Genomic DNA, 14,849 nt, shown 5'->3' with positions numbered 1-14,849 from the left:
AGCCCTTTGTGCAGCTTTGTGCTTAAAAACAAACAACAACAACCCGGAGCGCGATTATGATTTTTTTTTCTTTTACGATTATTGGACGCGAATCATGAATACACAACCCGACAAGTTAACTACTAAGCTATGCCTGTCTCTATTCGGACGAAAAACCATAAACTACCATACACGAATAATAAATATCAAAATATTAAATTTACCGTTGAACAAAAACAAGTATCAAATCTGTCATTTTAAATACTTTAAGGGCGGGAGTTGATCTAGTGTTAGAGCTGTGGATCACACTACAAACACGTGGATGGTGGATTATAGAATGTTGTTGACTGGCTGCCTTTCCTGTAGTAAGTATCTCAAAATAAGGGACGGCGTTAGATAGCTTTAGTACTTTTACCAGAGAAATACAGATATATATATATATATATATATGATCAACAAAGTGTTTTTAAAGTAAGTATCTTTCATGAATACAACATTGTTTGGATTATATGCATATTTTGATAGCTACATATCTATGACTTTTACAATTAATTTCAAGTTTTTCCTAACCAGATGTGAAGAATTTTGAGTAATTGTGCTTTATCTTACGTACAACTGGTAAACTTAAGAATCAATAAGTTTCGTAACTTAATGAATTTGTACCAGCTTTATTGGTAACATAGTCCGTGAATACTAAAAAAAAAAAGTTGTTGTTTGTTATTAAGCACAAAGGGCTATCTGTGCTCTGCCCAACACGGGTATCGAAACCTGGTTTTTAGTGGTATAAGTCCACAGACATACCACTGTGCCACTGGGGGGAGGGGCAAAAAAAAGCTGTCACCCCTTAGATTGTGTAATTTACCGAACCAAATAAAACACTTGTTATGGCTTTTATCATATACAAGACAACATTGTATGTTTGCAAAAAATGAAGTTAACTGTTACCTTATGCGGGGTATATCCACTAGTTCAAGCTATTTTATCACTTACAAGACAGCATTGTATGTTTGCAAAAAATGAAGTTAAGTATTACCTTATGCGGGGTATATCCACAAGTTCAAGTTATTTTATTATATACAACACAGCATTGTATGTTTGTAAAAAATGAAGTTAACTATTACCTTATGTGGGGTATATCCACAAGTTCAAGTTATTGAATTATATACAACACAGCATTGTATGTTTGTAAAAAATGAAGTTCACTATTACCTTATGTGGGGTATATCCACAAGTTCAAGTTATTTTATTATATACAACACAGCATTGTATGTTTGTAAAAAATGAAGTTAACTATTACCTTATGCGGGGTATATCCACAAGTTCAAGCTATTTTATTATATACAACACAGCATTGTATGTTTGTAAAAAATGAAGTTAACTATTACCTTATGTGGGGTATATCCACAAGTTCAAGTTATTTTATTATATACAACACAGCATTGTATGTTTGTAAAAAATGAAGTTAACTGTTACCTTATGCGGGTTATATCCACAAGTTCAAGTTAGAAGTATTTGTAAATCTGTGTTCAGAGTATATAACTTATTTTAACGTTATAGATGAGGTATTCAAAAGTAAGCGGACTTTTATGTTGTACACGTTTTTACGTCATAATAGTTGCGTCAAAGAGTATATTGGATAATTACTAGATGTCTTTGTTCGTTTGTTGTTAAGCGCAAAGCTACACAATGAGTTATCTATGCTATGCTCGCCACGGGTATCGAAATTCGATGTTTAGCGTTATAAGCCATCCGACTTATCGCTGAGCCGAGGCAGGGTAGTTGACTGTCAACAACAATAACAACACAACACAAATAAGACCGGGAAGTACATGTAGCTTGCACAAGCTGACCGTTAATATTACGATTATTAAATACAACTTAATTCTGTATATAAATCTGAGGACGAAGAACAATTAGAATATGGACGTCAAACGTTCCCTTCATATCAGTGCAAGTATCGGTAATACTTTACATGTTGCCAATGGCATAAACATAGCCTTTGGCAAAATATATGGTTATTTTGTTTATCCACATGTCTTTTTTATGCACATTGGTGAGATGATTTTCAGGGTCAGATAACACTCTATTAGAAGATAAATTTTTCGTTTTTCACCTAAGATGAATGTAAGCACTTAACGTCCAACACGGCGGAGTAAACTATAACCACGTAACGTTTTTTTGACGTCAATGCAAGACCTATATAGCACTTGCAAATTTGAAATTGCTATTAAATCATCGGTATTCGGCGTACCCTCTTCTCTGTGATTTATTATTGCACTAGTACATGTATTAGGCGTTAAATAGCAGTATCAATCCAGGCTTCAAATTCATGCCAAGAAATATAATGTATCAGTGCAGGTGTTATATTAAATAGTGCTACTGTGTCTGATGTCAGAGTTTTAGTGCAATTTCTAACAAACTACGCGAATGTGCCTAACCGAAACAAAACTGTGATTGCACGTTTTTGTGATGGTTTCATGGATTTTATGTGTAATCAAGTTCTTCCCGAGTTTACAATGCCGTCTTTGGAACTACAGTATTTGAGTTATATCGTGAACACACTATATGAGATTATGTCTTGGGCAATTCGAGAGTTTTTTAGATACATAATTTTAACTCGTGTTTTGAACAACATGGCTGATTCTAAATACACTTTTAGAAACTCTGCCCAACTACTAGTTATACTGTCAGTAAATTCAATATTGGCGATTTTGTCCAACTACCAATCAAACTGCTTGTAATTACACTGTAACAGGTTCTGCCCAGCTATGAATCGAACTGTTTGCAAATACACAGCTGTAGGTTCTGTCCAGCTATGAATCACATGTTTTGTAAACACTCTATTATAGGTCCTCCTCCCCAACTATTAATCAAACTGACTGTAAATACACTGTTATAGGTTCTGCCCAACTGCCAATCAAACTATTTGTAAATATGATCCATTTTTAATTGTGCCCTAGGTATCAACCATTGTACAAATTTTTGTTCACCTTATATGCTAAGACCTTCTAAATCACTTACCCAGTGGTTCGACCAAACGTTGGCTACAACCGCAGGTCCGAAGGAACGAGCTGTATTCATACTGGCCCCGGTGTATTTAATCTAGATAAACCAAAACTTTCCTTGTTAAATGCCATTACATACTCTGAAAATTACAGAAATTCTAGACCGTATTTACTATATTTACTATATGTGCAGATCTTGGTGGTAGTAGCAAATACTCAAGTGAGTATATTTTTCAATCAAAACGGTATCTTATGCACAAGTATAGCCGTCCCTAATATTTAATCACTGACCACAGAGAAGGTAGCCTACCAGCAGCAACCACTGCCACAAGGGCTTTATACAGCTCTGCGACCCCAAACAACACTGACCATCACTTTTATAACGCGCTATAGCTGACAGTGCGGAGAAGGTTCAAAAACTTCATGCCTTAGTCCTTCAGTCCGCTGTTTATCGCTAAATACTTGGCCACGTACGGCCTGTACGTTATTTTATATAAACACCGTATCCTTTAATACTTGGCCACGTACGGCCTGTACGTTATTTTATATCAACACCGTATCCTTTTATACTTGGCCACGTACGGCCTGTACGTTATTTTATATAAACACCGTATCCTTTTCAATGTATATGAATAGCGAAAAGTGTACATGATAGAGTCATCAGATTAAATAGCCAAAAGCCCCCCCCCCCCAGTGGTCCAATATGATGGTCAATCTTAATATTCGTTGGTAAAAGACTAGCCAAAAAGTTAACTAGCTGCCTTCCCTCTAGTTTATCACTACTAAATTAGGAACGGCTAGCGCAGGTAACTCTCGGATAACTATGCCCAAAATTCAAAATAAACCAAAAACAAACAAAACCAGCCTTCCCTCTGGTCAGCAGTTCATAATTTCGGTCTCTGATACGGTATTTTAAGGTCTTCAAGCTATCGTTTAGGTCAAAAATACCAGATACCACACTGTTCCCCGTAGTATTTTTGTATTAACACACAGGTCACAAAGTTCATTAGCAATTCGCTTTTCTATTTTATTTTGTCCACTTTATTATTTTATCAGATCACTTAAATTTAGTTTTTGTTTCCAAGCCTGTGAGATTCGCGTTTAAACCTAATCGTTCTTATTATTTTAAGATACACCGGCTCTTAGCTTAGGATTTGGAGAAGAATGAAACTGATAAGTCATCTCCACGTGTCTTTGAACACCAGCTCTTCAGCGAGGAGAGATACGCGTGTTCACTTAAAAGGCTGATCTAAATTAATGTTTAACCTGGTCAGTGTGTGTGTCTATATATATGTGTGTGTAAACATGTTTCTAGAAGGGCACTTACACTTCTGAAGAAGCTGATAAAGATCAGAACTACCCGCGCTCTTTTATGAGATATGAATCGTTCAAATAGTGTTTTTGTTATTGTTCTTTATTAGATTAAGGGGATTAGAGTACACTCGATAAGACGGAGTAAACGTTCTGGATGTATATATATTTTTTTCAATCCCAGTGAGAGTTTTCATGTCTTGGCTGAACAATTTAAAGTCATAAGTGATTTGTAAATGCGAGCTATCAGAACCTAGCTCACAAAACAAATGTCTGCTGTACGGAAGTAATAAAAATTTTAAATACTTTTAAATTAACGGTATCTTAAGTTCAAGTTAAAAGTAATACCATTATCCGCAGCTGCTGCCATCTTGTGCTTGTTACTAGAACAAATTAATAATTAGCGAGATATAAATGACAAGTAATAAAAGTACGGTAAATATATACATTTGGAACATAAATGCATAGAAATGACTTATTTGGATAATGTTTTTATTTTTAAATTTATAAAGACTGCAGAACTAAAAAAATAACATTTACAAACAACCTGTGTAGAATTAGCCCATAAAAATGAAAGAAAGCTAATATTCTTGATATACAGTTAAAGAAAAATCTCTAATCAGAATAATTTGAATCATTAGTAAGAGATATAACAACAACAAAAATACATAAGAGCGTCTAACTTACTGCAAACATATGACAGGTTGCTACAGACAAACCGATTGCGAGAGGGGCAGATCCTTTAATGTCACCCCTGTTTTCATCGCAACAGGCAAAGACTGTGAACACCAAGACAAAAGTGATGCACAGCTCAACTACGAAGCCTTGGACTGGGCTCAAGTGCTGATTCACCACTGTAGCCCCTAAGTTTCCTTGTAAGTTGGAAGGTGTGAGTCCCTTTAGCAAACCAGCGCCTACTATTGCCCCCAAACACTGGACAATCACATAAAGCATCGCACGAAAAAGGGAAATCTTCTTGGTGACCAGAAATCCTAGGGTGACAGCAGGGTTAATGTGTCCTCCACTGACGTGCCCGATAAACTGTACTACTGTCCCCACAGTCACACCGAAGGCTAGGGCGATCTGGACAATTGTGGGAGAGTAGTCTAGGTCCCATCCAGTGATACAAGAGCCACAGCCGATAAGTACTAATATAGCTGTCCCCAGAAATTCTGCTAGTAGAGCCGCGGACAGTACCTTCATTTTAGCCAGGTCCTCAAGTCCTAGTATCTGTCGAATATTTGTCCCAGCTGCCATAATGAAAGAAACAATAAGGTTGATGTAACAAAAACTGATAGTACAGAATGGTTGAATGATAATAACTCGTACCGTTTAAATAGGTTGCTGATATAGTAAAAAACAAAAATAATTTCTCCGACCTTTAGACTGGAAGGATGAAAACTTGTTGATACGCTTCATTATCACGTGACCCACTTGAACAGCCAATATTTTCCATCATAAGATATTCAACACCGTTTGGCACTTTCTGAGGACAGTCTAGAGGTTTACAAATTATACGTTGGTGCGTATTCTTGTGTGTGTGCGCGCGCATTAACTTAATAATATCAAAACATGCTCTTAAATAATTCCAAGATAATTGTAGATCATAGAATAATAAAATTTTTTCACGTTACATATTATGGGGATTCACATAACATTTTAGCATGTTTGATATAGATGATCTACAACTACAAGGCTTTCTTAGATGTTATTTTGTGAATTTTATCACTTGATAATAATACATAGCTGTAATTCGTAATCCAGTATACAATTTTACTATAATTACTGCAATTTATATCGTTTCATTTATGATTTAATGGTAGCCCTCGCCCTGTGACTCAATGGCAAACTTATAGACTTTTAACATAAAATTTAGGGTTCGATCTATGAGGTGAGCACAACACAGATAGTCCATTGTGCAGCGTTACGCTGAAAAAAAACAACAACAAACACAGACACACACACACTTATTAGTAGTTCTCAAGTTTTAAGTTATTTTTATTTTATTTTGTGCTATCATTGTCCTAGCGTTTGTAAGTCGTGTATAATGGACTAGCATGGTCTAGTGACTCATAACCTGTGGGTTCGAATCCCAGTCACCGAACGTGGTCCTTCTTTTAGCCGTGGGGGTGTTATAATGTGAGTGTCAATCCCACTATTCGGTGGTAAAAGAGTAGCCTAAGAGTTGGTTGTGAGTGGTGTTGACTAGTTGCCTTCCCTCCAGTCCATCATTGCCAAATTAGGGATGGCTAGTACAGAGAGTCTTCGAGTAGCTTTACGCAAAATTATAAAAAACTAAAAAGTAATTTTTGTACAAGAAAACTGTTCGTCATAGCCACGTAGATGACGTACATTGTTAAAGTTTTGCTATTACTTAAGAACCGTATGAATTACTCACTAATTTACTGACCATTCACTAAAATGGTTTGCTTTGGGGGCTTGAGCCCTTGGTCCTTTTGGTAGCCAGCAGCGTTCTTGATTCTATTATTATTAATAAGACATTCTGAGTAAAAGTAAAGAAGAAAGTATAATAACATGTCAACAACACTATATCTGCTCTATCCAGTGCCGACGGAGCCTTTCACCAGTACTAAGGATCTTCACACTAGCTGGTGTATGACAAATATAGTGGTGGTTGAGACACTGTTTCTTTCAAGAAATCGTTTGTTTGTTGTAAAGCACAAAGCTACACAATGTCCACTGCAGGCATCGAAACCCGATTTTTAGCGTTATAAGATCACTGACTTACTGCTCAGCCACTAGGAGGCACACGAATTTGCCTGCGAACAACTGTTACAGTGTGAACTGGATTAAGATAGTGATGTTTAATTCTCCATCAAATTTAGTTATGTCAAAACACATCAGAATTAGAGTAAGAATTAACTGATATTATATTATTTGTTTATCTTAACACTATATATTATTATTTTCCTTAATTAACCTATTCATTATTCGTCTTAATGTTTTGTTTGGCAGAATTTTGATAAAAAAAGGTATCGTTTAGAATGACGATAATAAATAATGAAAGACACTGTATTATAAGAAAAATGGCTTGAATTCAACGTAGTACCGTGTCTTTTTTGCATCACAAATTTCCAGGTATTAACAATACCAAAGAAACATCACGAGGTTAGTAGTGTGTTTCTAGGAAATTATTTAAAGACTCAATTACTGTTTTTACTTATGGCCTACGTTTTCATCCTATAAATTTCTGATCTTTGTGATTAACACTTTTTACTTTAACATACGCCTGAAAATGATAAAGTTTAAAGCCATGAAATATTTTATAATTCTACCAAAATACTAATCTTTGGTGATGTTATTTGTTAAATGAATTGTGACAATACCATAATTTGTTTCTGTTTACACCTGTGGGCCTCATTGTTACGATGGCTTGGACTGTGAATCTGAGGTTCAAAGTTTGCGACAAGTTTCCACCAAAACGCTCTCCGCAAGCTGGTACCATCATTGGGCTATAAGTGTGAGGCTCAAATCCCACTATTCGGTCGGAATTGCCGGTGGATGCTATTGGTTAGTTGCTTTCCCTCTATTCTGTTAGCTCAAAATAAGGACAAGAACAATTATGAAACAATTTACACAATTGCAGTGTTTGTTTACACCATTGCAGTGTTTATTTGTTGAATTTCGCACAAAGCTACCCGAGGGCTATCTGCGTGAGGCGTCACTAATGTTCGAATGATAGACTAAGGGGGGAAGGCAGTTAGTCAACATCACCCACCGCAAACTCTTGGGCTACTCTTTTACCAAAGAATAAGGAAATTGAGTGTCACATTATAACGCCCTCACAGCGGAAAGGGCGAAAATGTTCAGTAATGGAATTAGAATCAGCGACTCGTAAATTGCGAGTCGAACGCATTAACCACAAAGCCATGCCAGGTCCTCCATTGTAGTACTATAAACAATTAAATTATACTAACGACAAAAAATATTGTATGAAATTAGATCGACAGTAAAATATATCTTAGCGTTTTGTTTCTGATGATTTTGTTTGAATTAATCACGAGTAATCGTTAATTATGTAGTTATTTAGGTTTGGTTTGATTGCTGTTAAGGCTATCTGTGTTCTGCTAAACTACGGGTATCGAAAGCCGAATTTTAGCGTCGTAAGTCTGCAGACTTAACGCCGAGTCACAGGGGGCCGCTTGTTAAAATTCATTCTGATTGACGTATTGGAAGTGTCGTCACAGGTTCCTTGACCATTTGTTATCAACACAGTTTGCACAAAACAAGACATATGGAACGCGTTTACATCTGTACCAATCTTCAGATTCTTTAAAATAAAAAAAAAAATAAACCATTAACAAGATACTCTATTTTCAACATTTATGTTACGGTGATCAAACAGCTGACTTATTCAGAATTGAAACTACCAAGACATTCATATTGCAACAAACAATGACAAAAGCACACCTTTTTCTATAACTAACTGTTCATAACAAACAATGACAAAAGCACACCTTTTTCTATAACTAAGTGTTCATAACAAACAATGACAAAAGCACACCTTTTTCTATAACTAACTGTTCATAACAAACAATGACAAAAGCACACCTTTTTCTATAACTAAGTGTTCATAACAAACAATGACAAAAGCACACCTTTTTCTATAACTAACTGTTCATAACAAACAATGACAAAAGCACACCTTTTTCTATAACTAAGTGTTCATAACAAACAATGACAAAAGCACACCTTTTTCTATAACTAACTGTTCATAACAAACAATGACAAAAGCACACCTTTTTCTATAACTAACTGTTCATAATTGTGCGTCTCAGATATTGAGGTTAATCTCATTTTTTAAGAAAGATGTTCTAGGTCTCTTGGAACTGCTCTCTACATCGCTCTTTGTGCCTATCAAGTACATTGTTCCGGATTGGGTTGAGGTATGATTTCATAGCCTGTTGCTGTCCTCAATGCTCTATTGTAAGTTGTTTTTCGCTTTCCGGAAGAACGTTGCATCGTTTGTTTGTTGAGTTTCTAGCAAAGCCACTCGAGGGCTATCTGCACCAGCCGTCCCTAATTTTGAAGTGATAGATAAGAGGAAAGCCAGCGAGTCAACATCACTACCGCCAACTTTTGGGCTACTATTTACCACTTAATAGGGGGATTGACCGTCACTTTATAATGCTATCACAGCTGAAAGGGTAATCATATTTGGTGACTGGTTTCGATCCTGTGACCCGCAGATTACGAGTCAAATAACTCAAACATTAGGCTATGCTAGGCCAAGAACATAGAAGGATCCTTTCTGCGCGATTGAGAATTCACTACTGACATCTGCGGTTACATGTTAGTGTATTAACATACAGCTCGTTTGAATGTATAATATAGTTTCGTTTTTCGACAACTCTAATGTAATTCTGAAAAGTATGATTTCGTATATATTGAGTTCAAAACAGATCACAACAGAACAAAACCTTGACTGTGTGGTAGCCTTTTATTAATTAACATGTACGTTAATTTCATAGAAGTGTTACTCGGCTTTCTGGTTGTGTAAAAATATCTACTAGATTAAGATTTATCTATAATTCTTTTACGATCATTGTTTTATGACGACGTATGTTTTAATATTCTTGTTTATTACTAAGAATACGTGTTTTAAAAATCAGTAATTTAATTTATCATACAATAATCTGTTGCAAGTCTTACCTTAAAGAGATTGTTATACAGAATACAGCAATCTGTTAAGTCGTATATCTAAACTTGTACCTGTACAAACTGTTATCACAGAGCTGTGCAAGTAAATGTGCAGTGTTCTGTAGTTCTTATACGCGTAATAATACATGTGTCGTACGTTTTTACCGACACTCCACCGTATTGACTTGTTAGTCGACGATCTACGAAGCATTCAGTTTATGTTTCTGGACCAATAAACCTCATAAGTTTAACTGTGTAACTTGTTTTCAGGGACGTAAGCTAATAAACGATCGTTCTGGTACTTCTATGTATAATACTATTTTAAAGAACTTAAGAGTAGCAGTTATATAAGAGTGACATTTGACTGTGATGGTTGACTTACATTTTTTTAAATTACTATACCTAGCTGTCTCTCATTATTGTAATTGTGTGGTTATATAGTTGTTTAGTACTGGTGAAGTAGCAAGGGTTTAAGTGTTAAAGAAGTTAGTTGAGCTTGTGATTACAGTGGATCAAATAATTCATGTATATTGAAACAGCTTCCTTGTTCTGTAGTGTATCGAAAACATAGCTTCCTTGTTCTGTAGTGTATCGAAAACATAGCTTCCTTGTTCAGTAGTGTATCGAAAACATAGCTTCCTTGTTCGGTAGTGTATCGAAAATATAGCTTCCTTGTTCAGTAGTGTATCGAAAATATAGCTTCCTTGTTCAGTAGTGTATCGAAAACATAGCTTCCTTGTTCAGTAGTGTATCGAAAACATAGCTTCATTGTTCAGTAGTGTATCGAAAACATAGCTTCCTTGTTCAGTAGTGTATCGAAAACATAGCTTCCTTGTTCAGTAGTGTATCGAAAACATAGCTTCCTTGTTCAGTAGTGTATCGAAAACATAGATTTCTTGTTCTGTAGTGTATCGAAAACATAGCTTCCTTGTTCGGTAGTGTATCGAAAATATAGCTTCCTTGTTCAGTAGTGTATCGAAAATATAGCTTCCTTGTTCAGTAGTGTATCGAAAACATAGCTTCCTTGTTCAGTAGCGTATCAAAAACATAGCTTCTTTGTTCAGTAGTGTAAACAACTCAATATGCAAGTATTTCTGACGACAGTAATGTACCTACGAGTGAATCAGTAAATCGCCCTGTACTTATACGCAACTATGGAACGTCGTATGTAGCAACAGCTGTAAAAACATAGATAAAGATATCATGAATACATTAATGGGGCTGAGCAGATGAAAGGTAGAGACAACATAAACTAGAGAAACTCTGGTCACAGATCTAGTTCGAATAAACCAGATTAGAAGCAGCTAGGATAGTCGATCAGTACACGATTGTTTGTTTGTAATTAAGCACGAAGCTACACAATGGGCTATCTGTGCTCTGCCCACCACGGGTATCGAAACCCGGATTCTAGCGTTGTAAGTCCACAGACATACCGCTGTGCCACTGGGGGGCGGTCAGTACACGAGAAACTGTCAGTATTGATCCTAGTTCTACACGAGAAACTTGATTCATGGTGTGAGTCTGGAAGATGACAAAGGAATCAAAGTACTAAAACTTAATGAGAAGGGATCGACGTTTAACATCGCACTTTTGAAACAATTGCAGAAATATCGAAGATGACACGAGGCGATCAGGTTAGCAAGCAAATTATCGGGGAAAGCCATGGAAGCTTATAGCGGATTAACAGTTACGCGAAGTACGTGACTAGATAGTAGTGAAGACTGCGCTTTTGACCGAGTGTGACTTGACCGCGGAAACTTATCGTTAACGCTTTCGCAATTTCAGAAGAAAGATAGACACAACGTATAAAGAGTGGGTTAATAAAACAACAGATTGATGGAAACAGACATTGGGTAATTAGAGCAAATAATTGAGATTACTCTCACAGACAAGAAAACGTTCATTCTAGGAAGAAAACCGACGACAGTAGTAGTTTCGTATGGTGTTTCTCACACCTCCAAATTCTGTTGGAGGTGAGTATCCGAGAGTAGGACTGGCGTCCTAGTCCGGGTACCGGGTTAGCATGCTTCGGTGTGACGGGGATTCGAATCCGCGACCCGCAGATTGCGAGTCGAGTGCCCTAACTACCTGGCCATGCCGGGCCACCGACGATACTTAAATAATTAGTTATTCTAGCACAAGATTATGCAGATAGTCGCTCGAGTCAAAAGAACTGTCCCAGTCAAAACGTCAGTAGTCAAAATATACCAAATTTGTTGACAAGGGCACTTCAGGATTCTTGTATCAAATTACATGTAAAAACTTTGGTAATTCTTACACTGGAAAGACCGATCGACAAGTGTCCACAAGATTAAAAGAACATTTAAAAGTCCCTTCCTTTCTATTTGGCTCAATATATACTATTTTGTTTTTTTGAAAGTTAAAATCATGACAGTGTAAATAATAATATAGAAGGAAAATCAAATAAGCTCTCTTTATTAATAAACAAAACCTAACATTAAACAGTATTCAGGGGTAAAATATATATCTATTTAATTTTCCCTTATTTAACATTTGTATTTTATTATATTTTTTACTTCTTTGCCTAGCGATGTAGTATCGTGTAACACGTAACGGTTTCGTTCCATCATTCAGTTGCATTCACCCGATGATACTAGGTAAACCTAGCGTAACGTAGCATTCTTTGAAAACTAAAAAAGTTTAAAACATATTACTTGTTTTTCCGTAAACAAAACTTTTAATTGTCATGTTGCAAGTTCTTCCTTCAACATAATTACGTCTGCTATTACGAGATACTGGCTGTGACCTGACAGTCGTAAGTGTTGGTGGTATCATCAGTTGATTACTTAAACTGTCGCAGATGATCGGAACGTTACGGCACCTCTCGCTGTGGTGAAGCTGTAAACTCCTTGTTCATGTGGAGAGCATGTCGTGGGTGTTATCCAGAACTTACCCTATGATGTCCTATTTGGAAATGACTATAATAATCAAATGGACATACTAGCTGTGACTCGTGGTCAGGCGAGGAATCAAACAAGCATAGAAAAGGCTGGAAGCACAGGTGTAAAATAAGATGCAAGAGCTAAAGATGTACACCTTTATGCCATTTATTTTTGTCTCCCTCACCAGTCGAGCATCTGAACCTTTAGTAGGAATGAAACCCATAAGTGGTACCTGGAAAGCCGACTGATGTGAAGAAATATGGTATAGTAACAACCTTGATTGCAGCTCCGGGGAAATTATGGAAGTGCAACTAAAAAGACGAAATACTTACTAAATATAAAGAACTGGCTGATTTCGCTCGAAGAGGCATCTGAGCTACATGTATATTTGGAGAGATTGGATACTGTGACGTACATGGGCTTCGCAAAATGTGTGAAAATAGGGTGTGTGATTAGCCTACAAAGAGGCTTCGTGAAGATAATCTGAGAATTTTTCATGACCTGCCATTTAGTGGGCATAGAGAAGGCCAAGGAAAGACTACTTTCAAGATATTATTGGCTATATATGTTTAGAGATGTGGCAAAACAGTGCAAAGGCGTTCAGATATGTCAAAGGACTGCAATGAAAAGGTAAAAGGTAAAGGCACCTCTAATATCCATACTCACTATTGATTGGGCCAATTCCTAGATAATAAAAAGGAAACTGCTTTATCCTTGTGTTGTGCGATTATGCTTCTCAATACCCGGATGCAGTAGCCATGTCCTCAATAGAGGCCACAGTAGTTGCTCAGGAATTAATAACCATCTTCAGTAGGATGAGCATTCCCGAAGAAATTCGTTGTGACAAAGGTGCTCATTTTTGCTCGAGGTCGATGCAGAACAGTTGTAAATTACTGGGCATAAAAAAGATACGTACATGTCTATACAACCCTAGATGCAATGTCCTCGCAGAACAGTTGAAAATTACTAGGCATAAAAAAAGATACGTACATGTCTATATAACCCTAGATGCAATGTCCTCGCAGAACAGTTGTAAACTACTGGGCAGAAAAAAAAGATACATACATGTCTATATAACCCTAGATGCAATGTCCTCGCAGAACAGTTGTAAACTACTGGGCAGAAAAAAAAGATAGTACATGTCTATATAACCCTAGATGCAATGTTCTTGCAGAACAGTTTAATGTCATCTTAAAGGCCATATTGTGGAAGTTTGGTGCATATGAGCCATAAAGTTGGGACAGACACCTGCTATTTTTGCTGTCAGCATATAGAGAAGTAGCCCATGAATCCATGGTACTTTTCTATTCCATTCGAGCTGGAACATCTATAACAAGTCAGAGGCCCCCTTTGTATGTTACCAGATAATTGGGTTGATACCTTCCAAAACAAGAAAAACGTACATAGGTCAGTTTGTTATATAAATGCGTACTCAGATGAAGTCTGCTTAACTACTCTTTAAGGACTCTTCCAGCTGTGTTTGTAATTTAAAATTATTTGTTGGAAGTAAAATCAAAACCAAGTCATTGAATTTCGAATGTACGCTTTTGTACATGTTTGCCAGACCAGATTCTTTGTTTCCTCTGGGCTTCTTTTAAGTTTTTATTAACAATTTACATTGTGTTCTTCGTCCGTGTACACAGTTCTATGAGATAGATGTGGGAGGAACGTGTAGTTCCAAAATTATACATGTGAATGTATTAAAGAAAATTGCCTTATGAACTTTTGTGCCATATTCATAAACGAATTGCCATTGATAAGACAGGAAACAGGCACAGAAACACTATACGATATCCCTTCACAACAAACAGAAACATGACAAGATATAAAATTCGGAGACTGGTTAATAAATGAACAGAAACAACAACTTATCAGACTATTAAGTGAATTTAGAGACATTTTAACCAATATTCCAGGTAGGACTGCCATAGAAAGTTAAGGACAGATCAACGAATTAGAAGCAAACTCTACCGATTATTTGAAGCAAGGA

General features: G+C 36.5%; 1 protein-coding gene across 1 annotated transcript in view; it reads right to left on the bottom strand.

Moving 5' to 3' along the window:
• The window catches only part of LOC106469735 (aquaporin AQPAe.a-like), a 24,910-nt gene extending 19,269 nt beyond the window's left edge, over window positions 1–5,641 (bottom strand). The window contains exons 1-2 of the mRNA XM_013930251.2: window positions 4,983–5,641; window positions 3,001–3,081 (exon numbers count right to left, since the gene is read on the bottom strand). Coding sequence (XP_013785705.1) covers window positions 3,001–3,081; window positions 4,983–5,552 — 651 coding nt within the window. The 5' untranslated portion in view covers window positions 5,553–5,641. The remainder of the gene's footprint in view (window positions 1–3,000; window positions 3,082–4,982) is intronic.
• Between the last annotated feature and the right edge of the window lie 9,208 nt (window positions 5,642–14,849).

This window comes from Limulus polyphemus, unplaced genomic scaffold, assembly GCF_000517525.1.
Source record: "Limulus polyphemus unplaced genomic scaffold, Limulus_polyphemus-2.1.2 Scaffold98, whole genome shotgun sequence".
Lineage (NCBI taxonomy): Eukaryota > Metazoa > Arthropoda > Merostomata > Xiphosura > Limulidae > Limulus > Limulus polyphemus.
Note: the sequence above shows the minus strand (reverse complement) of the source record. Positions and strands in the feature narration are given on the sequence as shown.